Source organism: Pristis pectinata, chromosome 14, assembly GCF_009764475.1.
Source record: "Pristis pectinata isolate sPriPec2 chromosome 14, sPriPec2.1.pri, whole genome shotgun sequence".
Lineage (NCBI taxonomy): Eukaryota > Metazoa > Chordata > Chondrichthyes > Rhinopristiformes > Pristidae > Pristis > Pristis pectinata.
The window spans coordinates 7,028,033-7,040,424 of NC_067418.1; the positions used below are offsets into that span (position 1 = coordinate 7,028,033).

At 37.5% G+C, this 12,392-nt stretch overlaps 1 protein-coding gene across 1 annotated transcript in view; it reads right to left on the reverse strand.

The window, feature by feature from the left end:
• The window catches only part of LOC127577958 (doublecortin domain-containing protein 1-like), a 111,484-nt gene that overhangs the window by 81,560 nt on the left and 17,532 nt on the right, over positions 1 to 12,392 (reverse strand). The window contains exons 4-5 of the mRNA XM_052029665.1: positions 8,180 to 8,385; positions 2,369 to 2,462 (exon numbers count right to left, since the gene is read on the reverse strand). Of these exons, the coding sequence (XP_051885625.1) occupies positions 2,369 to 2,462; positions 8,180 to 8,385 (300 nt within the window). The remainder of the gene's footprint in view (positions 1 to 2,368; positions 2,463 to 8,179; positions 8,386 to 12,392) is intronic.

Consider the following 12,392-nt stretch of genomic DNA (forward strand, 5'->3'; position numbering starts at 1 on the left):
ATAGCAGACATTAGAAAATCATTGGAGACTGTTCTGTGCTCATTCCCAAATACAAAAATATCAGAAAAAAACTAAATTGTATTGACCAATTTTACGGTTGTAGAATTTACACATATACTTTCTTGGATTATATATTTCAATCCCTACAGTCCATTTCACACTCTTGGACATATCTGCATTGGGTTTTTATCCCCAATCCTTGTTCTTTACCTGCAATGCATTAATCAAGCCCACCTCATTTAATATAAATAGATTTTCAAAAATCCACAATAATTTACATAAATGTCAAATTTCTTCACAACATGATGAACAGAGATGTTATTGCTGGGGTTATTTGGAATACTGAACACATTCTCATGGGATTTCCCTGCCTGCTGTTGTATTACAGGTCCTAGCTTATTTATTGTAAATGGTTCAATGGGTCAGTTAAAATAAAGCCAAAGGAATGTCACTGAAATGCAGTAAGTATTTTCTCACTAATACTATCTGAGGTCATTTCTATGTTCATCTTTTAGACAAGCCAACATCCAATTTGTTTTTTTTATTTAAACAGGTGAAGAGTAGGACATTTTAGTTTTTATTGTTGGGAGAAGTGTTGGGAGAAGCAACAATTTTACCCACAGAAGCTTCCCTTTTAATTTGTATTTTTAATTTCTAAACAACAGATAAATTTGTACAACAGATTCTGTGGAAAGTGCTTGAGTTTCAATAAATGTGATTGATTTCCATGTGAAAGATTAGCAAATGTGTATGTTTGTAGAGTCGAAAATGTTAAATTAAAAGTTTTGTCTTTAAGGATTTACATTTATTGATGCAAACAAAGTAACTTCCAGTTTTTGTTTTAAAAGTGAGACTTAAGTCAAAAATTTAAATGTAAATTTTTTTTCAACCTTCAAACTACTTACAATTTACAATTCTCAAATGTCAACTTAATCTTTAAAAATTAGCTCAGAGATTACTAAAACCCTGTTAGCCACTGTAAAATAATACAGGCCAGTACAGTACAAAATCTCCAACTGAAGTCTTTGAAACAGAGCAGTTTTCAAAGTACAGGTCTCCCCTGCTTAATGAACATTCATTTAATGAATCTCTGTTGCCGGAAAGGGTTTTATTTAACTTAGTTTGTCACTTAATGAAGGCTGTGTTTGCTACAGTGAAGGGTAAGAACACATTAGGAGACTCTCAGGAAACACAGGTCAGTGAAAACAAGTAACATTTAACAACCTTTCTGACTGGGTTAATGGGAACGACTCTGTGCAATAAACAAGCTATTTAAAATGAAAAAAAACACTGTTGAGCACTTGTATTCTTCCATCTAGCAACAATAGTGATTGGATGAGTGACTGTTAAGTTTCAACTTATATGTTTCAGGTTGTCAAAACAGGCATGGTTTGCTTTTAACTTGAGATTGATTGGCTTCTGACTTCTTTCTTACTATCACGGCAACGTGTACCCTCCCCCTCCACACATACACAAAATTTAAGCGTTTGTTGTACCTCCCATTAAACAAATTTTCACAGAATGAAGGGTTCTTTAAGAATCTAAACTCTTTGTTAAGTAGGAAGACCTGTATGGATATGTACAGATTATAAAAATATTCTTTGTCAATCTTTAATAATGGTGATTTTGTATATTCAGTGTAATTTTAATCATGATTTGTGTACAATACTGACCTTTATGTGTAAGCTTTATGTATAAATAAAACAAAAAAAGCTACTGTGTTTTTAATATATCTAGCTGAGCACAGAAAATCAGGTAGCAGTTAGCGTAATGCTTTTACAGCACCAGCGACCCGGGTTCAATTCCGGCTGCTGTCTATAAGGAGTTTGTATGTTCTCCCCGTGTCTGCGTGGGTTTCCTCCGGGTGCTCTGGTTTCCTCCCACGTTCCAAAGACGTACGTGTTAGGAAGTTGTGGGCATGATATGTTGGCGCCGGAAGCACGGCGACATTTGCGGGCTGTCCCTAGAACACTCTACACGAAAGATGCATTTCACTGTGTGTTTCGATGTACCTGTGACTAATAAAGATATTGTATCGTATCATATCGCATTGTAAGTTCTGGAAAAATTATGATCCATCATGGCGAAAATATGGAATGAATAAGAGTTCTAACTTTGGAATATGGATATTCAGATGAGAGATTTTCAACTGTCATTTGGTTGGTTCGGACGTCAAAGTGACTCTTTCTCAAAGCCTGATATAAGGTTATTATGCGAGAGCTTTATTCTCCAAACAATTTTCACTACTACCTACAATTTGGACTGAGGGAATCTGAAAACTTTGTATAATTGTGTATTTAATCCACATATGCATGTACAAGAATTTCTCAGGTTCTTGAAGGATAGTCCAATTCTTACAATTACATACCTGTTCTGAGGTCACAAATTCGATTACCCTGCCAGTCATACAAATACTTTGCTGGGGATGTTAATTTGATCTTTAGAGTGCATTGGTCTAAAAACTGCAAAAAGAAATACAAAGAAAATATTACTCAGATAAAGGTCAACCAACAGATAAAATGATTTTTATGATTCTGTTAAGTAATAGAATGAAGGGTTATAGAAATACTTAACAATCATGCATTAGTTTTTTTTATGGTGAGTCAAAGAAGGTCAATTGATGCTCCCTGGAATTGGAATTGGATTATTATTGTCACTTGTACAGTGAAAAACATGTCTTGTATACCATTTGTACACGTCAATTCATTACACGGTGTATTGCACAGTGCATTGAGGTAGCACAAGGTAAAACAATACAGAATGCAGAGTAAAGTGTTACAGCTACAGAGAAAGTGCAGTGCAGGTAGACAATAAGGTGCAAGGTCATAATAAGGTAGATTGTGAGGTCAAGAGTCCATCTTATCCCTGACTCACCTATTAGAATGTGAGAAAAATACTAGACATACATGGATAATGGTGGAGCTGAGGTTGGTGAGGTGAGGAGGGGGAAAGAGGTGGGGGAGTGGTGTTGGTTGGGAGAGAGTGAAAATGAAATTGGTCTTCATCAACTCTGGTAGACCAAAATGATGGATCACAATTCCACAGCCGGTTCTACAGTTGCCATGATCTATTTTTCCATCGACTTTACTGAAAAAAAATTGAAGGGATTACCATTTTGCTGTCATCCATTTTGTACTAATGTCCAAAACCAAGCTCCTTCAGTTTGCGATTTTTCATGATCTTCTATCCTAATTATCATATAAAAGAAAGTATCTGTCTTTCAGATTAACCATGTTTCCAACCATTCTGATGGTTTGAGTCAAGAGAAAAGGCCCCAGTTTCCTGATCAACATTGAACCTTCACAACCAATAAGGTTGTCCAGTCATCCACATTTTGGAAATCCCAGTAGTTTGGCATCCAGTTCACATTGGTCCATATTGTGAGCAGGGTGTGTGGTGGAGCTGAGGATCTGGAGTGCTAGTCAGCTCTGCAGTCAAGTCCCCAACTGTGGACCGGGTGTGCACCCAGAGCAGGGGAGGGTTCAAGAACAGCTTATTATCATGTGCACAAAAACATACTTGCAGCAGTAAAATGGGCGCATCACATCAGGTACACCACATTCACAAGAAAAACATAAATTAAATATAAATTATGCACAATTTTTACAAAAAAGAGCACAATTAGAACAAAAAAAACAAAGTGCAGTGCAAAGTGATCATGGTGTTGCTATACTGAGGTAGTGATTAGGGTTGTGTAGGTTGGTTCAAGAACCAAATGGCTGAAGGGAAGTAGCTGTTTGTGTGTGTTGTGGTGTGTGTGTGACTTCACACACACAAAACCTGGTGGTGTGGGACTTCAGGCATCTGTAGCCCTGCCCGATGGTAGCTGTGAGGGATGGTATGGCCCGGATGGGGGGGGGGGGGATCTTTGATGACGGATGTTGCCTTCATGTAGATACCAGCACTTGTGAGCAGGTTTTGACAAGTTGAAATATACATACTGAAGTTTCCACATCCTTTCAATTCACCAGGATTCAGTTTCCCACTCCCTTTAAATTTACCAAGTTCACTGAAAGGTTTATTATACCACTGTGTAACATGTAATAAAATTGAAATAAAAGTGTGCTGGAGTCTTAATAGGAGTAATATCCAATACTTAGTCCAGTACCACCAAAGTCTCCAGGGTGTCAGATCATAGGGGTTTTATTGTAGGCACAAGAGACTGCAGATGCAGGAATCTGGAGTAGAACACAAGGTACAAGAGGAACTCAGTGGGTCAGGCAGAGAGATAGCTGGCGTTTCAGGTTGAGACCCTGCATCAGGACTGAGATGTAAAGGGGAGATAGCCAGTATAAAGAGATCAGAGGGATGGTTGAGGCAAGAGCTGGCAAGTGAAAGGCGGATCCAGGTAAGGAGGGGTTGATGGGCAGATAGATAGAGCCAAGAAGCGGAGGGAGGGGTGGAGATGGCGACAGAGGTTGGGAGGTGATAAGTGGAAACAACAGAGGGTTGCAGATTAAGGAATCTGATAAGAATGGAAGGTGATGAGTGAAACCAGATAAGGGAGGTATGGTGGGCAGATGGGAACAGTAGGGGGAGGAGTTAGGGGATCAAATGGGTTGAATGGGTGGGTGTTAGACAGATGGAACCATGTGGGGGAGGGGAAATAAACTGGGTAACAGGGGACAGAAGGGGGGTTTGGAAAGAAAGGGGTGTGTGAGAGGGCCTAGGTGGATCAGAAGGAACAGAGGGGGTGCGGGTTACCTGAAATTAGAGAAGTTAGTGTTCATGGCGTTGGGTTGTTGAGTTTTATTGTTATTCACGTTATTATTGTTTGAGAGTTGCTGAATGTTGATGGTCCAAAATAGTTGGCAGAGATACATAGAAACATTAAATTTCAAAAAATAATTTATTGTGCAAAGGATTTTGATTCATTGTGATAATTAAATCACTATATAATTATAAGCATTATACTCAGATCTTTTACTATTGCTGCTCAGGAGAGTTGGCCAGTGCCTAAAGAGGAAATAGGACTTTGTTACATACAATTTTTATGCCTAATCACCATCATAAACATATCCAACACCACATAGGTTTCGGTTATAAAGATGAATCCTTCCATGCCATTTAAAATAGGCATAACATCCATTAAATATTTTGTTGAAAGGCTTAATAATGAATATTTCCTGACTGTGCAGTCTAACATCTGGCTGGATAAATTAAACAGGCTTCACCATAAATATCTTTTGTTTTTGTGCATTTCTTATGGTTACATTTACTGATGGACCCAAAACGTCGACTGTTTATTTCTCTCCATAGATGCTGCCTGACCTGCTGAGTTCCTCCAGCATTTTGTGTGCTGCATTATGTTTACTATGGTGTTTATGCATATTTATCACACTGTATTTCAACCTTCAACAGTAATAGCACTGAAGAATTCAAGCCCCAACTTTCCTCTCTAAAAGCAGCAACCCCTGCCATTTCTCATCCACAGCTTCTCAGCCTTAACTGCAGAGAAATTCCAGTGCTTCAACGTGCTCTGCTTGTCAGCTTCACAAATAGATGAGAACCTTGCCATATAAAATGAGATAATAATCAAGGTAAACTGCTCTGCCCTTGACTGCAAGAAACTGCAGAGAGTTGTGGACACAGCTTAGCACATCACAGAATCCAGCCTCCCCTCCATGGACTCTTGTCTATACTTCTTACTGCCTCAGTAAAGCAGCCAGCATAATCAAAGACCCCATCCACCCTCGATATTCTCTCTTCTCCTCTCTCCCATCCGGCAAAAGATACAAAAGCCTGAAAGCACATACCACCAGACTCAAGGACAGCTTCTATCCCACTGTTATAAGACTGTTGAACAGTTTCCTAGTACAATAAAATGGACTCCTGACCTCACAATCTACCTCGTTATGGACTTGCACCCTGCACTGCACTTTCTCTGTAACACTGCAACACTGCATTCTGTTATTGTTTTACCTTGTACTACCTCAATGCACTGTGTAATGAATTGATCTGTGTAAACGAGAGAGGTTTTTCACTGTAACTCAGGACATGTGACAATAATAATCCAATTCCAAAAATGTACCTGCACAGATTTGGAAATAAATTTATCCATAATGGTTAAAGAAGAATTAAGAGATTGTCTTTCAAATGGGATTGTACAAATATTGGTGCAAGGCTAATCAATGAGTTCAAACGAAATTATTTCATTATTTTGTTGAGTAATTACTTAATTACTTTGTACAAACAAAGAAGTTAACTAGATTTTCATTAACATCTCTGTTATTACAGCAAAGGAATTTTATCCACTGCACTGAAGCATTCACACATTACCGAGTGCATATTTTACCATAAAGTCCTGTTCTCGTTATGTAAAATTCCAGAGAGGTATTAAGCATAAAACAATGTTTTTTAAAACCCTTCATAATTGGCACAGCTCTTCTACAAGAAGCCCATCCATGAAAAGCCTTTCAATTCCCTATGGATCAATTAATCAGTTAAAATGGAAAAAGAAATCCAGATAGAAAAGATCCTAAACAAACAGCAACCCAATCTATCTTGTCATGGCCCTTGCACTTTATTGTCTACCAGCACTGCACTTTCACTGGACCTGTAATACTATATTCTTCATTCTGTTATTGTCTTTCCCTTTGTACCATCTTAATGTACTCATGCTTTGAAATAATCTGTATCAATGGCATGCAATACAAAGTTTTTCACTGTATCTCAGTACATGTGACAATAATAAAGCAATAACCAATTACAAATTACCAGTATCCAACTGGGATTCAGAGCTTATTTGCCCCTTAAGTATACTTACAGCCCTGATACTTTATTAACATCAAAGTTCTGTTTGACTCCTCTACACTTTGAACTGAGGTTATATGCACACTTCTTTGTGTTTTCCATTTTTGCTTTCATTTCGCATCTCTGAATCTAACACACTCCTCAATGCTAAGATTGAAAACTGCCCCTGAGGCACAAGCAGTGTTAAATCTGAAAATTGACTGAGAAACATGGAATGAGTACTGAGAAAGGTGAGACATCTCAAAGCTTTCCTGTTAACGCATCACTAATTTTCTTGTTAAAATCAATGAGTAGAACTGATATGAACACCAAAAAAAACAACTGTTATTTACATTTAACTCAGTTGAGGGGCACACAATGAAATGGAGAGAGTGCATTTGGACAACAAATATGTTTCTCTTTTAAGTAAATATATTGTACACATATTTAGGCTAATCTGTTTGAAGACTCTAACATAGTTTATTACTTTAATGCTGTATCTTCTCCTGTCATCCTGTTTCATTGAGTGTTTCTGAAATCTAAACAATCACTCATGTTCTTAAGTTCGCCTGTGAGTTTTCCCTTTGAACCTGTGCGTGTATTTAGACACACCACTTCCTTCCATACAGATTTTCCTTTGGGTGCAATATGTTAGAATAGCATTATAAAATTGTTTATTTTATTTCCAAATCCTTCTGTTCCATTTATGATTCCAAACTCAATTTTTATTTTAAAAACCCAATTATGATATATCTAAGGTATGATACCCCTCTCCAGAGGGGTTATGAACATTCTGTTAGATTCCAGTTCCTGTATTGTACTATATATTTAAAAAAATCAAAATCACCTTTATTAATTCATTGCCCTGTTGTTACCAAAGCCAGTAAAAACTCTAGTATTGATCTAATCCTACATTTGGTTGATAATGTTAATATTTAATATCCAAGACATAATAAAACAAAGACATATATATTTTATGAGTTCAGTGTATAGATGCAAGCCAAGTACACCTGAAGACCTTTAGAATATCAATGCAAATCCCAATTTTGAAGTGGAATTTTAGAAACTTTTCTTTGCATGGGATGTTCTGTCAAAGATTAAGTTTATGAGTTAACTGTTCATAGTTTTACAGGCAGATACCCAAACAAAAAGTCAATTTTCCAACAATATCATGCTTTCAAACTATCTTTGCTATCCAATATGTCCTTTCCACTTAGTTTAAAGATTAACATGTTTAATAATTATCAGCCATGTTCAATACAGCAAATCTTAACTTTTTGTTTATTATTTAAGTGAAATCATTGTTTTGTATTGAATAAATTTGCTATTAAAAAATATTGCTGTTAATTTCCCTCTTTGCCAGAACTTTCAACTTTACTTCTGGAAGGAAACTGGATCTCTTCAGGAGAGCAGAAAGAAGATACTTACCAAAATAAAGTCTCTTTACCTGTTGTTTTTCTTCCAGTGATGCAATGATTTCATACCCATCCTGCCCTGCACCATTTCTAAAAACCAGAATTCTGACAGAACCATTTTCAGTGAGCTTCTTCAGACGGTTTGAGAGAATGGGCTTTGTCTTGCCATGCTGCTTGTCAATAGGAAGCACTACCCCTTTCATAGTCCAGCTCACCCTTTTGGTCAATAACAGATGGTCTGCAAGAAAAGCTAAAGTTAACATTTGGTTCCATCTAATCAGGTGCCCCATCACCTTATCACTTTAACACATATTGGCCTTACTCCACTTTGATGCGCATACTTTTAAAATCTCTTTCACTTCCCACTAAGCATGACATAAGCTGTAGCAAGCTGGCCATGCTGATAATGGGCATAAATCATTGTTCCTGAAGGGAACAGATGTTCAGGGTATGAAAGAGTAATATCACAATTTAGTCATAATTAAAATTCACCTTAGCATGCCTCCTTGAATAATCTGTAGATCATTGTAATAGATCAACAATATTACATTTATCGCATCTTTATTTTACCAGAATAGTCACTTTGCCTCACATTTAATGAGATATATAAAAGCTTAATTAATGTATCTTAATCTTGTTTGAAATCCCCTAAATCGGAATTCATTCAAATAATATGCTAAATTGAGCTCACAATGAATAAAGATCACTTAAATCAATAAAAGTAAAGACATCAAAGCCCACCTGATAATATTTTATACAATCAGTTTCTTCATTTATTAAGATGGGTGTTCAAAGATGATTAGATACCTGGCATATCCCAAAAGTCTGATCTTATCTCTGAGCCCTAATTTTCCAGCTCATTTTAGGGCAATGTACTAAATTATAAAAGTTACTTTTATAAAACAAGTTTTCCAACATGATGCCACCAGATACAATACGTAAATAGACGACTTAACATTATAATCCCCATGAGGTCCAGAGCAACACTGGACAGGAACACACGTTGTAGGCAGGTCACATAATACAATACTCCTGCTGGGAGCACAATCTCGCTGGACAGGAACACTAAGTTGCTGATAAATCACACAGCACAATCCTTGAGTGATACAACACTGGGCAAGAAAGCAGGTCATGTACAGGTCACCTGACACTACACTCCTGCCGGGAGCACAACCTCACTGGCTAGAAAGACAGGTCACATAACATTATACATCGCACTGGAATGGGAGCAATGCTAGACAACAGCTCAAATTTCAATTATATTACTTAACACAATGTACCCAACCAGGATGAAAAAAGCACTGGACAAAATTGCCAAATAAGATATATTCCTCACTGGCAGCAGAGCCACAGCTTCTCTAGTCTTTCCACATTCAATGTCCCTCATGCCCTTGTACCATTCTGCACCTTCTCCTAGGCCACAACTTGCTCCATTTCCTTACTTTTAATTCTATTAATAAAGAATTAGGACTCCCCCCTATCATAACAATCTTCAAAGATTTAAGAACTGACCATCATTTCCCCTTGGTGGCTCTCTTCTTGTGACCCCTTTAAAATGGTGCCATCTAGACAATATTTCCTCTTATCATTAAGTCTCTGTAAAAACTATGAGACATTTTTACACCAAAGGTCCTATATAAATGCATATTGTTGTTGTGTGTTGTAATATACTGTGTGTGTTTATTCATATTTTGCTACTTTGGACAATTACAACAATTTCTGGGGTTTGTAAAATGTATTTGTTTTTCATCCTTAGTAAAAATATAGAAACCTACACTCTTGACAGTTTAGTGAATTTATCCAGCAAACAGCAGAGCTGTAGAAATTAATGAAGATTCCCGGTTTAATTCCATGGCTTGTGTGCAGCTACCTGATCCCCCTTGGGGTAACAGGGAGGGGAGTTATAATTCAATCTTGCTGCCTTGGGTTAAGACAGGTTAAGTCACCTGTGCTTTCTGCTCGAGCTCACTCTTTATCATTGTTTATTGGATATGCATGTGTGACTATAGGAGGACAGTACAAGAATTATTAATTACAGATCAGGTAAAGTAATCTATGCACATTCATGTATAAGGTGTGTAGAATGCTCATTCAAACTTCAGCAAGTTAAAGTCCTCAGAGAGAAGGAAAGAAAAGTGGTAGAAAAGTGATGAGACAAGAGTTAACAAGGTAAAAAGTTTCCTTTATCTCCTTTACTCCTACTTCTAACCATGTCCTTTGAACTATGATAGGTAATTAGACTTCAGACTCTTCTTCACCTTAATACCCTTGACTCAGCTGAGTTAACCAAGTGCAACACATCAGGCAAATGGCATGTGGACCCAAATATCAGCAGTTGCTGAGAAATAACAATGCACAGACATCAATTGACCTCAGCTTTTAACTGTTTAATGTCATGAAAAGGCAATAAAAAATATTGCATCAATAGGTATAAACCTTGATAGAATAGCAATAGTCTTATCTCATGTAAGAAAGTCATGGATTTAAAATTCATTGCAGGGAACTGAGTGCATAATCTAGGCTGCTGGAGTCCTGTACTATCAGAGCTGCTGTATTTTAGATGAGACAATAAACTAAGCTTCCAGCTGCTCTCTCATGTGAGTGAAACTGCCCCCATAGCAATATTTAAAGAGCAGCAAGGGAGTTGTATCTATTGGCCAACATTTACAACTCACCCATGATGACACAGTGGTGCAGCAGATAGTGCTGCTGCCTCACGGATCCAGCAATTTTTGGGTTCAATCCTGACCTCCAGTACTGTGTGAAGTTTAGACACTCGTCCTGCAACCACGTGGGTTTCCCTGGGTGTTCCCACATCCAGTTTCCTCCCATATCCCAAACGTGCGTGTTGGTAGTTTAATTGGCTACTGCAATTTCCCCCCATTGTAGGTGGGTGGTAAGAGAATCAAGTTGATGGGCATGTGAGAGAGAATAAGTTACCTGGGGGAATGGGATTGATGGGAATTTCCACGTTTCCTTACGACGGAGACGGAATCTATTTGGCCTATTGAGTCAATGTCGGTTCAAAGGGAAATATCATTTCCCTGTTAATATTTTCTGTAATCTATTCTCCCACAGTCACATCAATTCTACCATCCAACTACACTAGGGGTAATTTACAGTGGCCAATTAACCTACAAACCCACATGTCTTTGGCACATGGGAAAAAGACCGGAGCACCCATAGGAAACCCCACAGTCACAGGGAGAATGTGCAAACCCCACACAGACAGCACCTAGGTCAGAATTGAACACAGTTTGCTGTAGCTGTGTCTCAGAAGCTCTGCGATCTGTGCCACTCCGCTGCCCTTAAGTATTCTGAGAGCCAGCGTGGACTTCATGACCACTTTCTATGCACTAAGAAAACACAAATAAAATGTAAAAATGAAATAATAGTTATTAAAGGAATAAAACTGGATATTTGTATTGGGTAGATTGGTTATCATGAATGCTGAACATGGCAAAGAGTGCTGTCATAATCTAGAATAATGTAAGATCCAAATATGGGATGGACATTTGTTGATATGATCCATCATCTGAGTTAGAATCAGAATCAGATTTATCGTCACTGACTTATATGATGGGAAATTTGTTGTTTTGTGGCAGCAGACATAAAATTACTATAAATTACAAAAATAAATAAATAGTGCAAAAAATAGGAATAACAAGGTGGTTCATGGTAACAAGGAATTCAGGGGTTTATGGGCCATTCAGAAATATGATCATCATAGGATATTGTTGAAAATTTTAAAAATAGCAGAATTATGACTGTAATAAATTAAACAGGTTTCAACTTCAGGTTCTATTTTCATTTGAGATCTCAATACCACGTTATCAAAATTTGCCATACTATCAAAAATCAGCTTGCACTGGAGACTAATGACCAGAAGTAGCCATTTGCAGATTTGTTTGAATATATTTCCACCGTTCTTCCATGCTTTTTTGCCAGAATTGCACAAATGGTCTCACGGATAGTGAGAGATTTGATCAGTCAACTCCCACGTTTGCTCTGATCGCAGAAGCTGAAAAATGGATGCAGTGTGTTTCTACCCCACCCAAAACAGGAATTTGATAATTTGGTAAGTCGGGAGAGAAAGAGAACAAAGGACTAACAAGCTCCTGAATAGAACAGAGCCATGGATCATATTTCTACTTGGCAGTGGTGCAGCAGAAAGGTCAATCTGAGTTACAAATTGGTAAATTCACTGAAAGATTTTTGCACTAATGCTGTAGAATAAATCCTTAG